This window comes from Dermacentor andersoni, chromosome 1 (genome assembly GCF_023375885.2).
Source record: "Dermacentor andersoni chromosome 1, qqDerAnde1_hic_scaffold, whole genome shotgun sequence".
NCBI lineage: Eukaryota > Metazoa > Arthropoda > Arachnida > Ixodida > Ixodidae > Dermacentor > Dermacentor andersoni.
Window position 1 is genome coordinate 413,595,158 of NC_092814.1, and position 23,727 is coordinate 413,618,884.

Genomic DNA, 23,727 nt, shown 5'->3' on the forward strand with positions numbered 1-23,727 from the left:
TCAGGAAGAGGACCTTAGTGTTGAAGCGATGAACGACAATCTTATGGGCATCATTAAGGAGTGTGCAATATTTGAAGTAATAGCTTAGCACAAAAAAACCACGGACACAAGGAAGACAGACAAGCGCTTGTCCTTGTCTGTCTTCCTTGTGTCCGTGGTTTTTTTGCGCTAAGCTATTACTTGAAATATGGACGACCAACTAGCCCAACAGTTAACTTTTCTGTGCAATATAAGTCAGTGGTAACGCCGTTCTTCTTATACGTTTCGCTTGTCCGACAAAAATTCCTTGCTTGCAATGTCGCGGGTGATGACTGTTGTAGTCTAAATATTGCTGGCTATCTGTAGGCTTCCGGTAAAGTGTCGTTCTCAGTTTTCCGTTTTCTATGTAGACTGTCGTGTCCAGGAAGTTGATCTGACTAGGAGAGTGGTGAGCAGTAAATTTAATACTTGGGTGAAAGCGATTGAAATGGCTAATTAAGTCGGTTAAAACGCTTGTGCCGTGTTCCCATATTACAAATATGTCGTCAATGTAACGAAGATAGGTGTGGGGTTTTAAAGGGTAGAATTTCAGCAGGTCTGCTTCAAGCTGTCCCATGAAAATGTTCGCATACGTGGGAGCGAATGGCGTACCCATGCTAGTGCCGAAAATTTGCAGCTAGTGTATAGAATCGAATTCGAAATAGTTGAGCGTGAGAACTAACCTAAGGAGCGATAAGTAAACTTCAGGAGCGTGCGCTTGGGGATTGATTGCGAGGGTTCTAGAAACGGCTTCAATTCCTTCACTCATGGGAATGTTGGTGTAAAGGGCAGAAACATCTAAAGTTACTAGAATAGCGCAGTCGGAAAGGATTTGGTTGGCGTTGATGCCGTCGATAATTCGAAGGAAGTGCGGCGTGTCTTGAACGAAAGATGGGAGGGTGGTGGGTATGTTTGACAAGTGGTGATTTAAAAATTTAGATAGTGACTCAGTAGGTGTGTTGTTATTAGACACAATAGGCCGATGCGGGATTTCTGCTGTAAATATTTCTTTGACCGGAACTTTATATATTTTAGGAAGAAGATAAAAGCGGCCTGCTGTTTTGTTCTTGGGCATCATGAAGCGATATTCAGATTCCGTGATTAGTTCCCTGGACCGGAGCTCCGCTATTGTGCTTATCACAATATTGCTGTAATCTGAAGTTGGGTTAGAGTCAAGTTTTCTGTAATGGGTGTGGTTGCTCAGTTGTTTAGAGGCCTCATTCTTGTACTTTTCTATAGGCCAGATTATGTAACACCGGAAGTAACACCGGAAGAAGTAAAGAAAGCCTTGGGAGCTATGCAAAGGGGGAAGGCAGCTGGGGAGGATCAGGTAACTGCAGATTTGTTGAAGGATGGTAGCAGATTGTTCTAGAAAAACTGGCCACTCTGTATACGCAATGCCTCCTGACCTCGAGCGTACCGGAATCTTGCAAGAACGCCAACATAATCCTAATCCATAAGAAAGGGGACGCCAAAGACTTGAAAAATTATAGACCGATCAGCTTACTGTCAGTTGCCTACAAACTATTTACTAAGGTAATCACAAACAGAATCAGGAACACCTTAGACTTCTGTCAACCAAAGGACCAGGCAGGATTCCGTAAAGGCTACTCAACATGAGACCACATTCACACTATCAATCAGGTGATAGAAAAATGTGTGGAATATAACCAACCTTTACGTACAGCTTTCATTGATTACGAGAAAGCGTTTGATTCAGTCGAAACCTCAGCAGTCATGGAGGCATTGCGGAATCAGGGTGTAGATGAGCCGTATGTAAAAATACTGAAAGATATATATAGCGGCTCCACAGCCACCGTAGTCCTCCATAAAGAAAGCAACACAATCCCAATAAAGAAAGGCGTCAGACAGGGAGATACGATCTCTCCAATGCTATTCACAGCGTGTTTACAGGAGGTATTCAGAGACCTGGATTGGGAAGAATTGGGGATAAGAGTTAATGGAGAATACCTCAGTAACTTGCGATTCACTGATGATATTGCCTTGCTTAGTAACTCAGGGGACCAACTGCAATGCATGCTCACTGACCTAGAGAGGCAAAGCCAGAGGGTGGGTCTAAAAAGTAATCTGCAGAAAACTAAAGTAATGTTTAACAGTCTCAGAAGAGAACAGCAGTTTACGATAGGTAGCAAGGCACTGGAAGTGGTAAGGGAATACATCTACCTAGGGCAGGTAGTGACTGCGGATCTGGATCATGAGACTGAAATAATCAGAAGAATAAGAATGGGCTGGGCTGCGTTTGGCAGGAATTCTCAGATCATGAACAGCAGGTAGCCATTATCCCTCAAGAGAAAAGTTTATAACAGCTGTGTCTTACCAGTACTCACGTACGGGGCAGAAACCTGGAGGCTTACGAAAAGGGTTCTACTTAAATTGAGGACGACGCAACGAGCTATGGAAAGAAGAATGATAGGTGCAACGTTGAGGGATAAGAAAAGAGCGGATTGGGTGAGGGAACAAACGCGAGTTAATGACATCTTAGTTGAAATCAAGAAAAAGAAAAGGGCATGGGCAGGACATGTAATGAGGAGGGAAGATAACCGATGGTCATTAGGGGTAACGGACTGGATTCCAAGGGAAGGTAAGCGTACCAGGGGACGGCAGAAAGTTAGGTGGGCGGATGAGATTAAGAAGTTTGCAGGGACAACATGGCCACAATTAGCACATGACCGAGGTAGCTGGAGAAGTATGGGAGAGGCCTTTGCCCTACAGTGGGCGTAACCAGGCTGATGATAATGGTGATGATGATTATAATGAAATAGCCCAAAATGTTTGAAAATATGGTGACATCCACGACATCACACTGGCATACCAGCACTGGGGTTTCAGTGCAACATTTAAAGAATTGAAGTTTACACTTTATTTTCTTCTAGTAATGAGCCTCTTACAGTCAAATGAAATAAAATAGATTTTTCAAGGAATACTTTATCAGTCTTCACTGATTTAGTGATTCTATTTAGTATCCCTTAAAGCAGGAACCGCAAGGAACATTCATATGATGTGTCTGCAGTGTAGCATTTACCAGCATACAGACATCTATATGATCCTGCACAGTGACCCGGCTTTTATCATGGCACATCACATGAACACAGTTTGCCAGGAATAACAGGGACAACAGCAATGCTGCAGATGAAACAGTATTTTGGGTAGCTACAAATTTCATGCACACAACACAATAAACACTGCACTTATTGAAAACCGCAGACAAAATATACATCGAAAGCCCCACTCAGGTAAACCTAAAGCAGTGCAGATAGCAGTTTCAGTGTTGCCTACCCTAGCTGATCCTGCTGTGAGATGCACACACACACACACACACACACACACATGTAACCATAGCATAATGCGACTTGGCAAGCAGTACCCTTTTTCTTTAAGCGAGCTGCCATGCAAATACTAAACCTACCCAAGGCACTTTATTTTAGCTAGGTTACTGTGGAAGCAGTTTTTGCAGGAAACAGAACATTTTGATACACAACATAAAAATCAGGGAAGCACAGGAATTCACAAAAGATAATGTCAAGCACTTGTAGCATGAAGCAGTTTAAAAGCTGCTTCATGCTACAACAATAGACGAGTCCTTGTGTGTTGTAAAAGTTAAATATCAGCCAACAGTTTAGTTTTCCCAAATAATCTATAAGGATTGCAAAAGCCCCAGATTCAGTGCCAACAAGGAAACATGAATAGGAACTAAATGACTGGGCAACATCGGAAAGCACCTATCTGGCACCTAGAAGAGGTCAGGTGCTGGTCCCACCACATTGGTGCTATCATTGGTCCTATAAACTACACAGTTGCTCCAAATGATAACCAACATCAGATATTAACAGCACTAGGAGCAGAGCACATTTTCAGTTTTTCCCATATACCTGATTTGGCCCAAGGCTCTTGTACTTGATGCGCAGGCCTTCATAGTTGAGCCAGATGACATCCACGTGGCGGTTTGTCTTGTTCACAAAACGCACGTACGATGGACACAGCGACGGGCCCGAGACCAGGCAGCGCACCTGACCTTGATCGTCACCCATCTGTAGAGTCGGGAGGCACCAGTCATGACCATTAGGCACGGCCAGTGTTTTTATAACCTTCCCAAACTCTTTCTCAGTAGTTCCGTGCAACAGGGCCCACACTGCGAGATCTGCAAATGCAGATGCTTGTGCGGGCATCAAGGTGTAGATGGATAGCTTTAAATGCACTTTCCCTCACAATTGGTTAATGTGCCGGTAGATTCCACAGTGCTGCACAGAACTACCGAAAGTACAAGCTATGAGGGAACCCACAGTGAACAAGGGCACCCTATCTACAGCTACACTAAAACTTCACATTATTCAAAGCACAACAAGCATAGTGTGAAAGATGTTCGCTAAGCTCCCACTTGAGCCAAGTTTTTTTTTCTCCACTTCATTTCTCTTTTCGTTATTATTTTTGCATTTGAATTAAACATTAAATTTCCCCATGCTTTTTCTGGCTTCATTGTCGGTTTGCATCATATGGTTGTAACCAACAAAAAAGTTTAACCCCTCAGATCACCTTTTACTTTTCCCTTTAGACCTTAACCAGAGCCAAAAAATAAAGTTTGTTATCTGAAACTTGCATAATTACCGCCTTTTATTAAAGTGCAGCATGTGCAGCATATTCAAATGAAACCTGAAATAGTTACCGACTACTTCATTACGAATTCAGGGACATATCATGGCCTACACGGCCACGTAAAGAACAAAAGACGCTTATCTTGTTCTCAATATGTGCTTTCATCAAAATGTTTGTCGCAAATTAACTGCATATTTCCGGGTCTTGTGCATCACCTTTCCTGGCACAACAGCTTGCAAAACAGATTGAAGTCTGCCTTTCCTTCCCGCAGTTACCGCCTGAGGGGTTAATATTTGTTCAGCTTTACCGTACACATCACAGCGAGACAGCTGAATGTTGCAACAAGGAATCAAACTCACAACCTAGTGCTCGGCACCAAAGCACCACTGAAATAGAACTGCTGCACTGAGACTGCCTGTTTCAGACACAAAAAATTTCTAAACTCTTATTCCAGTTCATAACCTTCGGCTATCTTACTGTCAGTGCTCGTGGTGATCTACCAGCAGACATCTTTGAAAGCATCAGGTGTGTGGCAGTACTAATACTGGAAGTGCTGGGTTAGCATTTCCAGTAAAAGATCAAGAATTACACACGTTTTTGTGTACTTGTCACTTCTCTGTACAACTAAGGCACTAACACATGTTCTCACAAAATGGAGAAAATTTGTTAGCTCATTGCAGCTCAAAGCAGTCTTTTTTTCTCATTTCACATGATGGCAATTCCTGGAATGCAAAAAGGCAATTTTGCCGTTAACGTAACTAAAAACTGACACCAACATTGGTATACAATGACCAACTGGAACAGCACGACTCCTGAATGAGCACTGCAACTGTTACGCAGTACTTAACCCCATGTTCTAGAAAATGCAACGAACTTGCAATCGCAGCTATTCCAATATAAAAAGTCTTAAGTTAGAAGTGTTTCTTGCAAGAAAAGTTATTCAAGAAAGCTACACGTACTATTCCGCACACAGTGGGGCAGCCTCTTCATCAGGGTTTCCTGATACATCAAACCAATCGTCACCGCCAAATGAAGCGAAACGAAGGACGTTCGATGAGGAATGCGCTCGTGCTGAGCGCATTTCTCCCCGCAACGCACCTTGACGCATGAGGCATAACAAAAACAATAAACGCTGCTGCATGCGGGCCTGTTTGATTCCATGCAATGCGGCCGTCACCAAGTTTCGACCTCTTTGACAGCGCACAGGCTACGCTCTTCGAGCCTAGTCAAAGGGTCAAAAGTGGCAACGAGGAATAAGTTACCCTTACCGCCATGAAGTCGCTGCACAGATCTGCGTCATAGAATAAAGAACCAAATTGTCTGCGTTAGCAATCGGTTTACGATACTCACGGCACCCAAAGATAATCGACTCTTGTAACACTCGCCGCACGCGACGACAGCGCACCTAGACTACATAGGCACCCGGGCTATTTCAGCCCCATCGTGAAATCCCCAGTTGCACTTGTCAGTTTGAAGTGACCATAACAATGTGCCCTGCGCATACAGCAGAAATATCAAAACCGAGATTAAAACTATGATTAAAACACCCTACCGTGGCACAAGTTGAACGCAATACCGAGTGCAGCACCTCTGGCGGCGCTAACAATGTCGCGTGCGATGGTTTTCTTTTTCGGAACTAATTTCCCCAGGGATTCCAATTTTGTAGATCCTGAATACTACGCTGAAATCCACTCATGAAATCATACACTCGTGTGCAGATGGATGTATTCCCCGTAAATATGGCCAATCAAAAAATCTTAGCATCTAGGCGCTAAATTCAAATTATGCGGAAGGACTTGCACTGAACTACTTGGATCCAAACGAAGTGAGCAAATGCCGCTTGTAGCTTTGCTCATAGTTCATTTATTATCATCATCATTTATTGTCCCTTAAAGACCCCTTTTGGGGCATTACATAAGGGGGGGGGGGGCAAAAGCATCAATAAACACTATGGTCATTATTAAACAATGGTTAACTTATGTTAAACGGTAAGCAAAACTTGGTATACATGCTAGTATACGACGGGCAAGAAAAATCAAAAACAAAACAAAGGTACGAACCGGCAGTGGAAATGGCAACACAACTGGCAGTATAACAGAGCAGTAAAAAACTTAGACGTTACAGTAACAGCGTAGTAGTGGTAGGTTAAGGGTTTTGAAAACGTGACAACAGGTGCCTAAATATATCTGGATCACTTTCATTTACTATACTGTTGGGTAGCGCGTTCCACAATACAATAGCACTAGGTAAGAAAGACTTGTTGAAGGCATTAGAACCATGAAGACGTTGTAGACAGATTGTTAAAGAGACGCTTAGAAGAGCGGCTGGCGGAAAGTAGAACAGTGTTTCCGAGATGTGGGAAATTATAATAGAGCTTGTGGAAAAGGAAAGTTGTGAAATCTTCCTACGATATGTTCGACTAGGGATGCTGAGCGATGATTTAATGCCGCGTATACTTGCATGCCAGTCATAGTTTGAAGCGATAAAACGTGCTGCACGATTCTACACTGCTTCGAGTGAGTTAATAAGATAAGTCTGGTGAGGGTTCCAAATTGCTGAGGCATACTCAAGTTTAGACCGAGTGAGCCATGAAGCGAGCGTTTCATAGGCGAGCTTCCGTACGGGAACAGGAGACAGAAAAAGCGATCGATCTTTTGAGTAAGCCAAGTGATTTAGAACAGTCGTTTATAAGTTGAATTATGTGGGCAGACCACGTAAGCTGATTAGTGATAGTAACACCTAGATAACGGTAAGAGTCAACTTGAGTGAGGGCTGTGGAATCAAGAGAGTACTGGTGGTTAATGATTTCCCGCTTGCGAGTTACACACATGTACTTGCACTTGGAAACGTTGAGGGACATGAGGCAAAGAGAGCACCAATTTGCTATTTTGCTTAGGTCTTCCTGGAGTATTAGCTGGTCATTATGGGAGGATATGCGCCGATACAGGACGCAGTCATTAGCGAATAACCGGATTGATGAAACAATGCTAGCTGTTAGGGAGGTCATTTATAAATTTGAGAAACAAAAGCACAGAGCCCTGTGGTACACCTCACAAGACTGGACTGCTTGACGACTTGAGGTTATCGATGGCAGTGTGTTGTGAGCGGTTTGTGAGAAAAAATTCAATCCAGGACAAGTTGGCAGTACGAGTCTTCTCAACAGACACACAGGCCACAGAAATTGTTCAGAAATGCGTGTCCCTGAACTCTTTCAAAAAGAATGTTAAAGCTTGCCTCCTTTCCTGTCCTAACAATCAATAGGTTGTGCATACAGAATTTTTTTATGATCCTCGGGTTCCTTATTTCTACGAATGTTCCGTTAAGATTGTAAAAGCTTGTACCTTGTTCGGTTTCTTACTTTGTATAAAACTGTGTTGTGTATTGTAGGAGTCGGGGAGGACTTCGAGATGAAAAACTTAGGTTTATTTACATTAATTACAATGAGAGTCAATTAACAGTCGTAAAGTCATTACGGGCCGGCAGCAACTCGGACGCTGCGGCCCGTCGCAAGAAGTTCGAGAGAGATGAATCAAGGGATGCTCTGGGAATGCTCCCGGTCTGCGTCTTTTAAGCCCTTCTGTGTCTCGAAAACACGTCACGTTCGGCCAATGGGAAAGCCCGCTCAGGTGACGCCTTTTTCGGCCAATGATAGGCGCCCGTGCGATGGAGTCACACCCGGCGAAGAGAGTCACTGCTTGGTGTTCGTCCGAGGGCTTTCTTCTCCCTGCGGTCTTGCCTTGCTGACTTGCAATGCGCCATCACCATAGAGGGAAGGGGGCGACGCCGCCAGGTTGTCACGGCACATTACAGCCGTCTTTCTTCGGGACCCACTTTACCCGCAACAGTGCCAGGACGGAAGAGTCCCTTCCCTTTCGGGAAGAGCCAAGCAGTGAATAGCTCCACGGGCTGCACACGAAGTGGGGTCCGCCAACTTGTTTGCACGTGTCGTGCCTCAGGAATGTGGCATCCGTGCTTCTGCTCTCCTTAATTAGCTGTGGTGCGATTCGATATGGTCTGGGGAATTCGAAGTAGGCTCAGGAAACGGCCCCGTATCTAACAGCTCGTCCTCGCCCCGGAAGTTCGGAATGGCCGGTGAACTCAATTCGCTGGCCATGAGGAACGCTGAAAGGACCTGCAGGGTACCGGTGTCGAGCCTCGTTTGACGAACTTCGGGATCCTGGGCCCTGGAGAACGTACGTCAAACAAACAAAATAACACAGCGCTGCACCACGTGTAAGCGCAGGCTCTTCACCCCTGACTCGCCAGGCTATTACTGAGTCAAAATGAACCCTGACCAACACAATATATCATTCAATAGAAGCGGTAACAGCAGTCCAAAACAATACAGGGTCAGGAATTGTGGCTATTGAGGAAGGAAGGTGGTTCAAGTCATATGACGTGCGAGGAATAAAAGAATCCGAGAATGTTTTAGTTTTGCATGTAGAAATGCCTACCTTATGTATGTGATCTGTGCGGCGTGAAATATATGAAGGGGGAAGAAGTAACTCGTAACAAATAGACTCATGATGAAATATTTTGTGAAAAAGGCACAGGCGTGCAATTTTGCGTCGTGATGCAAGTGAAGTTAGGCCCATGGTAGTCTTCATAGTGGTTACGCTTGATGTACGCCGAAAGTCAGAGAGAATAAACCACGCTGATTTTTGTTGTACCATCTCCAGTAGGTCCCAGATTGATGAAGCATATTCTAGTTGTGAACGTACGAGTGTGGTATAGAGTAGAAGTTTGATGCTAGTTGGGACTGTGTGAAAGTTACGTCTCAGATATCCGAGCATGCAATTAGCTTTGTTAGTGATGTGCTAAATGTGCGCATGCCAGCTAAGGTTAGACGTAATATAAATTCCGAGGTACTTATATCTTGTAACAGGATTCAAACTCAAACTCAAGTAACACACCATTAAGGCTATATACTGGCAATTCACTATTAACACGAGAGATGCGCATAAGTTTGCACTTTTCAGCATTTAAGGTCATATTCCAAGTTTTGCACCATGTTGAGATCGCGTTAAGGTCAAACTGAATCATGTGTTTGTCACTATCATTTGGTATTTCCCGAAAAAGGACGCAGTCATCGGCAAAAAGATGTACAGAAGAAGAAAGGTTACTGGGTAAGTCGTTGATAAATATAAGAAAAGCAGGGGCCCCAAGACGGTGCCTTAGGGCACACCGGAGAGAACAGGGTGAACGGTAGAATTACCATTGTTGACGGCAACAAATTGCTGACGATGGGCAAGGAACACTTCAAGCCATTTTAGAATGTTAGTGTCACCATGTGCTGCTTTAGTAACATAAGATGATGGGAGACCTTATCAAATGCCTTCGCGAAATATAGAAAGATGCAGTCGGCGATTGAGCGGCAGTCTAAAATTGCGTGAAGTTTGTGCGTGAATAAGAGTAGGTGTGTTTCGCATGAATAGGACTTCCTAAAATCGTGCTGAGAAGGATGAAAAAACGAGTTCGATTCAAGGAAAGTGACAATATGTGAAAAGAGTATGTGCTCTTTTGCATATTGATCTTGCATAAGATTTTGCATGGGATGCTGGTAATAGACATGGGCCGGTAGACAAAAGGCGAGTGTTTATTACCATATTTATGCACAGGAACCACCTTACCTATCTTACAATCGGCCGGTAGTTCACCGTTTTCCAATGATTGCTGAAATATCGACCAGGTTTTTTGGTCTTTATACTCTTTAAACATGCATAATAACAGCCAACTATTTTTAAGGTATAGCATCTTGACTGCGAAAAACTACCATAGTGGGAAACTGGACAAGTCGTTTATTAGCTGACTAATGTCGTTGTTCAGGAGGGTTACATCAATACAATATATGCAGGGAATGCATTGTCCGGCAAGAAGCAAAAGGAAAGCTAACTGATCTATGTGAACGCTAAGTGGGTGCACCTCAAGAGCAGTGTCAGCTGCGAGCTAAGCTTTAAAAAACCAGGGCCATTCCGCCCTGCGAAGGTGGATGACTAGCAGAGCTGTAAACGTCGTGATGAGAAAACTTTTGGTAAATACTTTATTGCATCACTCATTGTCACTTAGTAACGACGGTCACAATGGCTTTTGGTCACTATGATATACACTGATCAGCATACTCGCAACTGCAGACACATTCACGTCAAACTGATGTGCGTACGCCGCTGGGTGGTCGGTTAGGCCGCCTTGGTGTCACATCTCAAGCGATATGTCTGCAATACGATACAGGTCCCTTGTCTATACCGACACATCCACATTGAAATCGCCGACAAGGATGACAGCGTCGTCACGACTAACCCGCGCAAATTGAGTAGCCCGTGTACCTTACGGGCTTTGAGCCGTTGCATTTTTTGCGTGCTTACGGACTTGTCAGCCATTGATGATGATTTTTCCACATGCTGTTCTGTATGTTGTATGCGTGACTAGAAAGAATGTAAGCACTGTTCGCTTCACTTTTCTGAGTGCTTGTAGCCTCTGCCTTACGGGGCTATGAGCCATTGCATTTTTTTGCGCGCTTACGAAGGTCTGAGTGCTTGCGGGGATATGAGCCATTGATAATGATAGTTTTTGTGTACCGACACGAAAATTCTATGCTAACCTAGCCATATATAGATCCGCTGTGAAATCTGCAAGTATTTCCGTTTGTTATCTTTACTTGATACTGTGGTATTCACGCAGATAACTGAAGTACGTAGAACGTACGTTATCGGGATATCAATAGAATCATTCAGATAACTCTTCGTCAACGACACAACAGCGATAAAATGCGCCTAATAAATGCTAGTTACTGCATTCAACGTTATTGAGAGGTCAAACAATGAAGCACACCAACTGGATACTTGCCACTGGTGCTCATGCAACAAGACGAACAATCATTCTTTCACTGTTGAAATGCGAATGGCGAAATAAAGAGTGAGAGATAGATATGCAACTTTATGTCTTACTGTTATAAGTACTGTAACCTCACTTAATTAAAAATGAAACATGGTCTAAACATAGCATATATGCTATATGCTGCTTGAAGATGATATATGCAGCTTGAAGCGGCATACTTGCTCCGCAAGAGCATGTGTGTTTTGATTGTATTATTTTTAAAAAATTTCTCGTACAAGCCCGTCAAGGCTTGCCTCATTATTTTTTTTTTGCAGGTCATTGAACTGCGGACAACTGTGCAGGCAATGTCAATGAGGGACTATTCGGAAGACCTCTTGGTTCAGGTGCGTTCACGGTTGCGACTGTGTCGCTGTCACTGTCGTGACATGTTCTTGCTGGCTTCTCACTGCACCTGAAGAAAGCTTGCGCCACTAACTCTCCGCACCAACTTTTTGGAAATTCATTTTGTAGTATAGTTTACAGCTTGAACCGCCGAATAGTTTATGTAAGGCACACAGTCCTTCAAGAAGGAGGACTGACACAAATTTCCCGTCCGGCTTACTTTGCTACAGATAACCGCCGAATGCGTAATCACGGTATGGCGAATCATTTACTTAAACGTGCAACGAATGGTGAATTAGACCGCATTTTAATGTGACGAATTCAAAAAGCGTGCTACATTTCTTGGCTCAGAGTTTTATAAGTCTTCTGTGTACATCACGAAGACTGGATAGTGGGGCTGCGACGTGGTATAACTGATGCAAGGATTCATGCAGTCGTGGAAGCCGCATTGTGATCGCTATTTCGAAAGCTTTAGATACGCGCTAGCAGAGGAGATGCAGAAGATGAGAGCGGCGAAGGTCCCTTCGCATTTGAACAAAATAGGGTGGCTCAATATCCCCCGAGCGGCAAGTGAGGAAGACATCGAGTCACCCTATAAAAGAAGCAACAGCCAATCTCTCATAGTGGGCCACTATTTCAATGAACAGCAGGAGCGGCAGCAGGGGCGCTATAAGTTATTTCGATTTCTTTGTATTCTATTTCTGCCACTAGCCCTCTACAATTGGTCTAAAAATTACAAGCGACGCTTACTTTCGGGACGAGCCAGGCCTGCCGCAAAACCTGCGAAGAATCGTCATCTCACATATGCCCCGCACACACTTATTATGCATGATTAGGCATATATGCAATATTATGTCAATGCTGTCAATTTTTTGCTAATAAACATCCACTATTGGCCAAAGTTTTTGGAGCTACGCCCACTTCGTTTCTCTGCCACGCGATGTCACAAAATCGCGAAAACTGACACGTCCAAATGACGTGCACACACTTCATGTACATGGATATGCGGTACAAAACATTTATTTATTAATATTTGGATAAGAAGCCCGCCGGTCGCCCTCGATAATTTGCAAGCACCTTCAACTGCGCCGCCACCGCGCAGAGCTTCCTTCCCGCCCCTTGTGCGTCCGCCCGCGTGAACCGCCTTTGCTGCCGTTTTTCGAGACGACGATTGGTCTCCCTTCAGTTGCCCTCGGGTGTTGCTTTTGGCTAGCGTTTTTCTTTCTCGTTGCCACCATTTTTCTCCTCGGCTGGTTCGGCGCAGCTAACGTTGCACGCAGTGTTTCCGGCGCTGTTGTGCTAGCGTTATGCCGTTCTGTAGCGCATATAACTGCAGCAAGAAGCCTGAAAATTTTTATGCAGATTTTATGATACCACGAGGAAAGCGTTATGTCTTGCGCAAGAAGCAGTGGCTGCTCAACGTAACACAAAAAACATTGTTCCTACAAAAAACACTGTTGTTTGCGAGGTAAGGCTCCTTTTTTTATTGCTCATATCAAAGCCTCCCCTAATGCTGCATTGTTTTCATTATTTCAGCCTTCCCATCAGCGTTTTTACAGCGGCAATTTTCACGTTGCATAAAAATGGGGTGGTCCCCAATATGCTGAATATTCTGCTAGGATCGCATCACCTCACACGTTCTCAACTGTTATTCAGTCAGACAAGCAGAACTATAAGCTCTGCTTTCCACTGTGAACAATTATGTGCGAAAATACAGCCTCTAGATTTCACTTTTCTGATTGTTAGGATCTGTTGTATGTTTTGCTAAAAATCGAAATAGCGGCTTTTAGAGGAGCTTCCTTTCAAGCTTACATCGATGTGTACGTCAGTCGCTTGTATACTATGATTGTAGGCCCTCAAAAATTAATTGCAAGTATACCCGTGTTATTCCGGGTGATGAGAGCTAGCTAGTCCACATTGCGCTTTTCAGTTCTTGAATTTTCTCTGAATTGGGCTGCCACGGGCGCATGAGTAGCTGACGATTCTTATTTGGTTTTCTCAAGCTTGCAGGCAATGTGCAGGACCTATTTAAATGATTGTGCAACATGAACACGACGTCACAAGACAGCGAACACTCGCCCCGTCAAAGTGACGTGTGAGCACTAGAAACGCTTCAAAAATGGGGTGTTACGTGCGCAAACCACGATTTGATTACGAGGCACGCCGTAGTGGATGACTCCCCAGAATAATATGTACCACCACGGGCTCTTTAGCTTGCTCCTAAATCTATATACACTAGTGTTTTAGCGTTTCGCACCCATCGAAATACGGCCGCCGTGGCCGGAGATTCAATCCCGCGACCTCGTGTTTATCAGGTCAACACCATAGCCACTAAGCAACCATGGCGGGTCGCACTGAAATTGCGCAACCATCCCGTTTAGTTTAGACATCACAACGCAAAAGCTACCTTTGTATTTCGAAAACAAACACATGGACGATGCACTCCCGACTAATTCATTATAAGAAGGCACGCTGAATATAATACCAGCGGTGAAAATGCGCGCATAGGCAAGAAAAAAAAAGCCAGACAGAAGCCAGGCAAAGGGATGCGACACAAGCAATACTTGATCCGATGCACAGTCAAACATCATATCATGCGGCAGAAAAAAAACGTATGGTGCATAGAATTCGCCTCAAAGCTCCTTTTGCATCAGTGTGGCCCGTCCATACGTCTTTAAGAAGAAACCAACCTGCTCATAAACATTTTCTTCAGCAATCTCACTGCTGTTATCACCATTTCTGAAGGCACCCCTGGGGCGCGCAACTAGCCCAAACTGATGCGCCTCCATCGGCCCATCCGCGGGAGCCAAGGAGAAAAAGCGCACCGTGCGCAGCGCGTGCAGGAGAATCGAGAGCGCCGTGGGGAGGAGAGCGTCTTTCAAATTATCAAGTCGGAGGTGCTGGCGAGAATGGATTTCTTTTGTGTATAATACAAATGTTGACAAACTTCGAAGCTTGCAAAGCCTTTAGGCGCGTATACCACATCGCTCTGCGAACACTTCTTCAATGAGGACCCTGCTGCCACTAAAATTCCACTAAACCGTGGCATTTTTAACTAGCAATTTTCGACAAGCCACCGCAAGCTAAGCACGTGGAACTGGAACAATCGGACACCGGCACTGCTCTTCTCATCCGGTTATGTGCTTTTAGATGCACTAGCTCAGTCCCACCTAATCCCTCTCAAATTTTACATTCTCTACGGGTCGTGTGCGCCAATTCAATAAGCGTGACGAAAGCGACTGCATCTGGGTTAGCCAGTCAGCACAGACAAACTAATATATATATATATATATATATATATATATATATAGGGGGTTTCGTTAAAGTTCAGCACCCAGGACCCGACGTAACATACGCAGGAAAGAGACCACGAACTTTTTGGAAGACTTACTAAACGTTTTCGGCTGCTGGACCAGCCTTCGTCAGAGTACAGTCTACTCTGACGAAGGCTGGTACACCAGCCAAAACGTTTAGTAATTAAGTCTCCCAAGTTCGTCGCCTCCTTCCTGTGTATATATATATATATATATATATATATATATATATATATATATATATATATATATATATATATATATATATATATATATATATATATATATATATATTGTAATGGAGCACTTCGGCGCCAGTTCTGTGCCAGCACAGAGAAAGAAAATGACGTTCGTGCGTGTCTCGCTCTGCCGGTTTTTTGGGTTGTGGCTGCCTTCTGTTAATGGCCCTTTTCCAGACGCCGTGCCCACGTTGCTGAGACGTACACGCCTGTTACGTTGGGTGGACGTGCTGGGTAGTCCTCGTCCTGGAGCTCCGCAGCCGTACTTTACCATTTCCCACTGCAATGACTGAAGACGCCACTACCTCTACCCACCACCGCGCCTGCCATGTGTGTTGGTGTGGTTCGTCAGCGTGACCCTCCGACGTTCAGCGGTACTGACGATCGCGATGTGGAAGACTGGCTGTCCGATTATGAACGCTGTAGCGCTCATAATAAGTGGGATGACGCTGCCAAGCTGACGCACGTCATGCTTTACTTGACTGATGTGGCCAGCTTGTGGTTTAACAATCGTGAAGCCGATTTCCCGGCCTGCTCAGTTTTCAAGGAAACCGTCACTTCGTTTTTCGGTCGGCCAGCCGTGCACAAGCTTCGCGCTGAACACCGCGTGCGTGGTCGAGCTGAAAAAAAAATGGTGAGACCTCCACGAGCTATATTAAAGACGTTATAAATCTCTGTAGGTGGGTGAATGCTTCAATGGCGGAAACCGAGAAAATAAGGCACATCCTGAAAGGCATAGACGACGGTGCCTTCAATACGCTGGTAGCCAAGTACCTTCGGACAATCACTCAAGCAGTCGAACTGTGCCAAAGTTTTGATGAGCTGCGCAGGAAGCCCCTTTGCACACGCCGTACCACTATGCGATCTGCGGAAATTTCAGCCTAGGAAACCACACGTACTGGAGCTGAATATTCCGCCCTGCTGCCGCAAATTCAGCAGTACACCCGCGAGGAAGTGGTCCGCCAGCTTTGTGGCATCTGTTCCCGAGACCCCTACCACATTGGACAACCCGCTCCGTCGTGTCATTCATACGCAAGTCGCTGAGGCCCTGTGGCACGAACGTACGTTACAGCGCCTTACGCTGAAGCCGTGACTCGCTCATGTGCGCCAGCGCTAAGCAGCTCAGTCACCACGTCCCGAACGCCCGGTTCACGTACCAGCGTACCCACCTCCCTCTCACAGCGTACTCCGGATAACCTCTGCTACGCCTGCGACATCGCTGGGCATGTTGCGCGCCACTGACGCCGCCGTGTAGGTTATGTTCGTCGCGCCCCGTTTTGAATACACACCTCAACGATCAGAACGCCATGTTGACGCTTCGGACTTTTATTCACGTCGTGCCACCTTCAACTCACGTCGGTCGCTTTCACCTCGTCGCCGCTTCATTTCCCCCATACTTCGGCGGTCCAATTCTCCGCCGAGGGAAAACTAACAGCCGCAGTTCCTGAGGCAAGAACTGCGCTGTCGTCGAAATTTTCAAGGCCTCATACTTTGCCCCCTCATGAAATCGCAGTCATTATAGATGGTGTCGCGACCAAAGCTCTTGTCGACACTGGAGTTGCCGTTTCTGTGATAAGTGAACTACTTTAGAAGAACTATAGTTTGGCCTAGTTGGTGTTTACTGCATACCATATTGACCGCAAATAAAGACGGGGACAGCGGAAGAGAACACATAAACAACACGGGCGGTAACTTTCAACTGGTTTATTCACGGCAGCCCGTGGGCATACATAGACAAATAGAACATGCGCAGAACGCAGCAAACAAGAACACTCATCAGCCTAGCGGGGCAACCAATTATCGAAAAAATGTATTTTCACCACATCACTACCACAGTCTTGGCCTTTCCTTTTTATGTGATAAGCCTCCATCGGTTCGCGTGCAGTCTGGTCCTGGCTTCTACCCGGAATCTTTATATCCTTAAAAAGAGGTGCGCAGTGACAGGCATTGCAGTGCACAGGCAAGTGCGCCAATTCGTATTTCGTTAACTTTCGTTCGTGTTCCCTGGCTCGATCTTTCAGGCACCGTCCTGTATTATGTTATCATGTTTTATGTTATCACGTAAAAAAGAAAGGCCAAGATTATGTAATGACACTTCCATTAGGTTGTTTCAATCCGAAATAGATTTCTTTTTCATTAATTCGTTGCCCCGCTAGGCTGATTAGTGTTCTTGTTTGCTGCGTTCTGCGCATGTTCTATTTGTCTACATATGCTCACGCGCTGCCGTGAATAAACCAGTTGAAAATTACCGCCCGTGTTGTATATGTGTTCTCTTCCGCTGTCGCCGTCTTTATTTGCGGTCAACATGATATGATGTGAACTACTGTACCGCAAAGTGAAAAAAAGTGATGATACTGGCTCCTGACCTGTCATTACGGACGGAGAACTCGCAGCACGTTAATCCTTTGGCCGCGTGCACCGATCGTGTTTTGATTGTTGTATGTCGTCGAATTTGTTGTCCTCTCGCGTGCGTCCCATGATGTTATCCTAGACTGACTTCCTTTTTGAAATCACGCTGTAGTCGACTGCCCTTGTGCACAACTGTCCCTGTATCCCTTGTGTACGATAATCGCAGACCCTGCGTGCCCGCCTCCTAAGGTGGTTGTCGCTACCGACTTCGTCATTTTTCCGTTCTCGGCCGCCATAGTGTCCATCCGCTGTGGTTCTATCGCTGATTCAAGTGCTTTTTTACGCCGTGGGAAGATTGGACCCGTCGCCGGAACCTCGTAGTTCCATTTGCCGTTGTCGCATTTGCTGATGGTTGCAGCACCGTCTACGCGTGCAATCGCTTTCCCGGCCATTCAACTTTATTACACGGAGAATGCCTCGGCCATCTGGACACTTTTCATGCCATTTTCCCATCCCTGGCATCTTCTGATGTGGCACTACTGCCGCTAGATGCAGTCACTTCTGCCACCGCACCCGCGGAACGTGACCAAGACATCTTGTCGGGCAGCATAGATATTGCTCTCACTCAAACCCAGCGCAGCCTGTAAGAGTTGGAGGTCGTAGGGAGGAACATGAGAGGAACTAAGCGTACAGGACTTATTTACATATTTAATTAAAACAAGAGATACATTTCGACAGTCTAGCGTGACTCCCAAGTGGAGCACGCAAGACGAAGCATACAGCACACGAGCACAAAGCTCCAAGCACACTGCTTGTCGAGCACGAGCACGAGCACACACTAGCAGCCGACTAACTGCTGCTTAAAAAGCGTCTGTCCTCCCTAAATCCCTAGGGGAGGGAAAACTGCTGTCCAACCTTCGTCCAATCGGACAAGTCCACAGTAGTTGGCGCGTAGTCGACCCGCCTTCCCCTCAAACGCGGGTCGACTACGCCCCGACTACACCACGTACGCACTTTGGATTCCCAGAACCCGAGTTGAGCGGGTCCTCGTATAGAGGTGGTCACGCCTGACCCCAGCCGGCGCCTCTTAATTACAGAGCTGACTTTCTCCGGTAGCCACCACGAGGGTCAGCAGACTGTGACGAATCCTGGGGCCCGAGGAAAAACGTACCGCAAAGCACCCTTTTGTTAGAGAAGCTCTTCTTGCTATAAAGAGACCATGAAGGCCACGGCAAATCAACCAACAATACATGGTCCGCCAAACCTGGCCAGCCCTGCTGCCGTCGCCGACTCTGCGAAGAAGGCGCATGGTGGATTAACGCCGCCGTGGTCTCCAATTCTCCGAAGGAAGTTCATGGTCGGTTAGCGCTGTCGTCTTCGCCGGTTCTCTGAAGGGCGCCACCACCGCGGGTCGATCGAAGCACATGCAGCAGACTGAGATAGCTTTGCAGAGCAGTACCCCTGCAGGAATGGCCCGGAAAATCTCGACTGGCCAGGGCTGACTACTGCTGGGCAGGAAGAGAATGGCTGGCGAGCAAGAATATGGCTTTGTTCTCTGCAACCCCTGCGCACTTGAAATGCCTTCAACCATCTCACAACAACCGGTGCAAAACAGTCGATCCCGGCAACACAGTACCACTCAGCGTGCAAACACCCGGAATCAGCTGTTAACCCACCAGGCTTCCTACCATAATTTCAATGCAAGCCGCTCACCTGGGAACCCCAAATTTGGCCCCAAAAGTTTGTGCCCCCAAAGCGAGCGTTCACGTTCCCCCTGAGTTCGACCAATCCTGACAGCCGCGGCAAACAAGAGTAAAGGTTTACGCAGAACTAAACCGAAGGCTCTCAACCACCAATACCCGAACATAACTAAAAATTGCGTCTTCTAATTACTAGTTCTACGCCCGCGTACTAGAGAAGTCAGAACGCGGCCGCCTTCAACACACGAACAACCCAGTCATAAACCTTCTGCTTCCTTCCATTCGCACAGGTCACCCGCTAATTGAACTACGAACGCTTCTCATGCAAATTGTGCACTAACTGAAAACCTACGCGCCCAACCTTAGAAAATTATAAAAAAAAGAAGGTTAACTAGTACACATGCGCGTCACCATAGGCCTCTCACCGATAACCTTGACACTTCAGGTTACTCAAAAAAAAAAAAAAGAACGCCTATCTACTCATTAATGAACACCTCGCGAAACGACAGGTTTACTTAAAACGCATCTTTCAAATCTGGGAGCTCATCGAACGAAAACACAAAGCTCATACCTTACATATTGAAAGAAATTCTAGTCTCAAACCATGAAAATTTTCAAGTGTTCAAAAATAAAACAAAAGAACACGTTTCCTTTCTGCGGAAGCTCTCTTAGCCTCTCGTTTCAAATGTTTGCGACTGACTCATACTTTTGAGCCGTACTCGAGGTGGTCGTGGTTCGAAAGCCATTCTGGCTATCCAGGAACAACAAAACGGCTGACACACTATCAGCTCCTTTAAGACATTACAGTCTCCTGCCGATTTGCGTCCTGGCGCCAGGCTTTCATCACGAACTCGACTGACCGCGTCACGACTCCCTACCTTGCCACCTTGCGCTCCTTCGCACTACATGCTGCACCTCGAAAAGAACGACGGAACGACCAGCAACTGCCCCGTGCCCTTTGTGCGCGTCCGCGCAGAGCATGCTTCTCGGTCTCTTTTTGGCCGGTGGCTCGAACGTGCTTGATGCGCACACGTCGTCAACGACGACCGCAGCTTTCTTTTCCTCGCGCTCTGGCTTTTTGCGTCTGTCGCCGTCTTTGGGTCTTTGGCTGCGCTAGCTTACTCACCGCATTCTGATCTTTATGGGGCTTCTTTCTACGGCGCTTTCTCTTTGAACTCCATTTCATGCCGCCTTCTCGCGCCTCAGGCTGGCCGGTACACAGCTCGTCGGCCCGGGTCGCTCTCCTACCCGCACAGTCTGAGTGATTTTCATTTAAATGAACGCTCTCCTTGCCTTGACTGGCGGACAGCTCAGCCGATTCTAGAACAATGATGATGATGATGAATCCTCAACAAATGGCACAAACCCACTATGGGGGATAGGCCACGAATCGGGTGGTAATATGATTGAATGAATAAAAGAATTTGGTTAATAAATAACTAACACAAAAAGTAAAATAAATATGTAATCCAAGATGAAAAATAAACTGTGAATACCTGAGTAAAAATACTATAGTAAACCTTGCGTTGATAGGAATACTAAATTATTAAAAGGAACATATACTTAAACTTGGGTAAGCTAAATTTTTGAACAATAATACTAGAAGGATTTAAACTGTGTATTTGTGCTTTTATATATTTTGAATTTCGTAGACTGAAGTAGAAGTAAATCAATTGTGGAAACTAAGAACTATTAACAAGGCATTCTTTTTGTGCCACATAGAAAATTATAAATGGCTAGGCATATGTTCCTGTGGCTGTATCCCAATACTGTTGCTCCAAGGGAGAGAATAGTACTGCTGTTTAAAGGTAATCCTAAATTTTGAAGTGGGATTTCTAGACATAGTTTTCGGTGAACAGAAAATCGCCGACAAGATAATAAAAAATGCTCTATACATTCGGGTTCATTGCAGAGGTAGCATAGAGGGGATACCGCCAGACTACACCTGTGCAAGTAAAAATTAGGTGTTGGAATACGGCAACGCAGCCTAGTAAATGAAACTTCGAATTTCCGGTTAGGACACCATTTTCGGTTCCAAGAATAATTTAGGTGGGAAAAATCTGTGCATTTTGCTAATGACAGGGCTTTTTTGTCTTCGCTCAAAGAAAATTGCCTATATCTGGCTGCAGTGACGTGCGCCGTTGCCGGCAGCAGAGATAGCACAGGGCCTGTTAAGGAAGCTCGGGCCAAGGAATCGGCTATTTTATTAATATGAATATCTCGGTGGCCAGGGACCCATACCATATGAACTAAGCTTAAATGAGGCGGAGCTAATGAATAAAACGTGTTCAATGCTGTCGATTTTGTAGACGCAGTAAGTGCGCTGCATACAGATAGAGAATCTGTAACAATAATAACTCTTGTAGTATCAACGGGTAATTTCCTCAAGGCAAGAACTATTGCCAGAAGTTCGGCATGAAAAATTGATGTGTAATCTGGTAGGCGAAGTGAAAAAGACCAATCAAGGGATGGTGAGTAGATACCCACGCCTGCCTTCTCTTCACACGAAGAAGCATCAGTCGCTATTACATTTATTTTTAAACGGGCCAAATATTCTTGTAAACGGTCATTCAAATATGTTGTGGGCAGAAATTTTGCATTGTTAGGGAAAATGTCTGCAAATTCAATTTTGAGCGATCCTGTAGAGCTATGAAGCGGAATTATTTCTCTAAGGCTAACATTTAAAGGTGTTAATTGTGCTTGCACAAATACAACTTGTGGGGTATGCAACCGTGACCACGTGTTCTCAAAAAATGGACGTGGTTCACTAATAAATGCATATTGTCCCCGTCGTAGCGAAGATTCATAAGCTCTTAAGTAGGTTTGAACCGTAAGCATGCGGAATCGCGTGTGAAGAGTAGGTAGGCGCGCTTCCTGGTATAATGCATTATTAGCAACGAATTTAGGGAGACCTAAACATAGTCGAAGAGCTTCTCTTTCTAACAGAGTAAGGGGCTTTAATTTATATTTTGCACTTCTAGAGAATAAAACACAGCCAAATTCTAGAATCGGTCGTATATACATACGATAAATCATAATTAGTGTGTCACTTCGCATACCAGAACGTCGGTTACTAATTCTACGTAGTAGACCTACGGCTCGTGTCCCCTTCGTTCCAATATTCTCTATGTGAGAACGCCAGTTAAGTTTTCCGTCATATATGATACCCAAGTATTTAATTGACTCTACCTGAGGAATGGTTCTTTGTTCATATACTAATGATAACTGTAACGGCCCGGATAACGGAAAAACAAGGACTGCACTTTTGTTTACGTTAAGTGATAGATGCAGATCGTGAAGCCACGTCTGTAGAGTACAGAGGTACGTTTGCAAAGACAGGTGAAGAGAATTGATGTCTCTAGCAGCCGCGAAAAATGCAATGTCATCGGCATAGATATACAGACTTACATCGTGGTGCAGCGGAACTGAACTCATCAATAGGTTAAATAGCACAGGAGACAGAACAGCCCCCTGGGGCACCCCTCTTGTCTGATCGAACTGCCTTGAAGAAAAACCGTTTTGAAAACAATGAAATTTTCTGTTTCTTAGAAATTCAAAAATCCATGCCGTTATATATCTAGGAAAATTGTAGGACTGTAATCTGTCTAGCAGGAGAGAGTACTCAACGCTGTCATAAGCTTTTGCGATTTCAAGAGTCACTAAAGCACTCACTTCTTTTCTATGTTGAGCAAGTTGGATGCGGCTTTCTAAATCTACATGCGCACACCAAATGGACAGACCGGGCCGGAAACCTATTTGGCATGTGCTCAGTAACGAATTTTGGTATATATGATCCATCATACGATCATATAAAACTCTTTCAATTAGTTTTACCATATTTGACGTAAGAGAGATAGGCCTAATGTTGTCAAGATTGTAGCCGGCTCCTTGTTTTTTAAGCAACGGAATAATTTTGGCTGTTCTCTATTCTTGTGGAATCCATGAATTTTGTAGAGAATAATTTACCGTATTCAGAATGTCGTCAGGAGACATTTCAAACAATAATTTTAGCATGGCATTGGAAATGCCGTCAGGACCTGGAGCTGAGGCAGGCAGAGACCCAAGGACATTAGACAGTTCTGACATTGTGACTTCCACAAAGTCATCGGCGGTGGGGGGCCTTAGTGGCCCATTCGGCAAACGTGATGTTAAGAGTTGAGCTAAGCCCTTTCCTATGAATTCTAATGAAGCAGATATCTCGCGTGGTGAAAGAATTATCGATTCAGTATTCGGTCGTGTCGGTTTGAATTTTCTGTATCGCAGGAATCTGAACAGAGTTTT

At 45.1% G+C, this 23,727-nt stretch overlaps 1 protein-coding gene across 9 annotated transcripts in view; it reads right to left on the minus strand.

The window, feature by feature from the left end:
* The window catches only part of Vhl (von Hippel-Lindau protein), a 162,258-nt gene extending 156,083 nt beyond the window's left edge, over window positions 1-6,175 (minus strand). For 7 of the 9 annotated variants that reach the window (XR_008609902.1, XR_011892124.1, XM_055064907.1 and 4 more), the window contains exons 1-2: window positions 5,898-5,988; window positions 3,909-4,067 (exon numbers count right to left, since the gene is read on the minus strand). Coding sequence is in view for 7 of the 9 variants with exons in the window: in XM_055064907.1 (XP_054920882.1) it covers window positions 3,909-4,067; window positions 5,898-5,903 (165 nt within the window). In the remaining 2 variants the exon portion in view is untranslated. Of the gene's footprint in view, window positions 1-3,908; window positions 4,068-5,588; window positions 5,673-5,897 lie in introns of those variants that run through there. The other 2 variants (XM_055064904.1, XM_055064906.2) reach the window with 2 other exon arrangements.
* Between the last annotated feature and the right edge of the window lie 17,552 nt (window positions 6,176-23,727).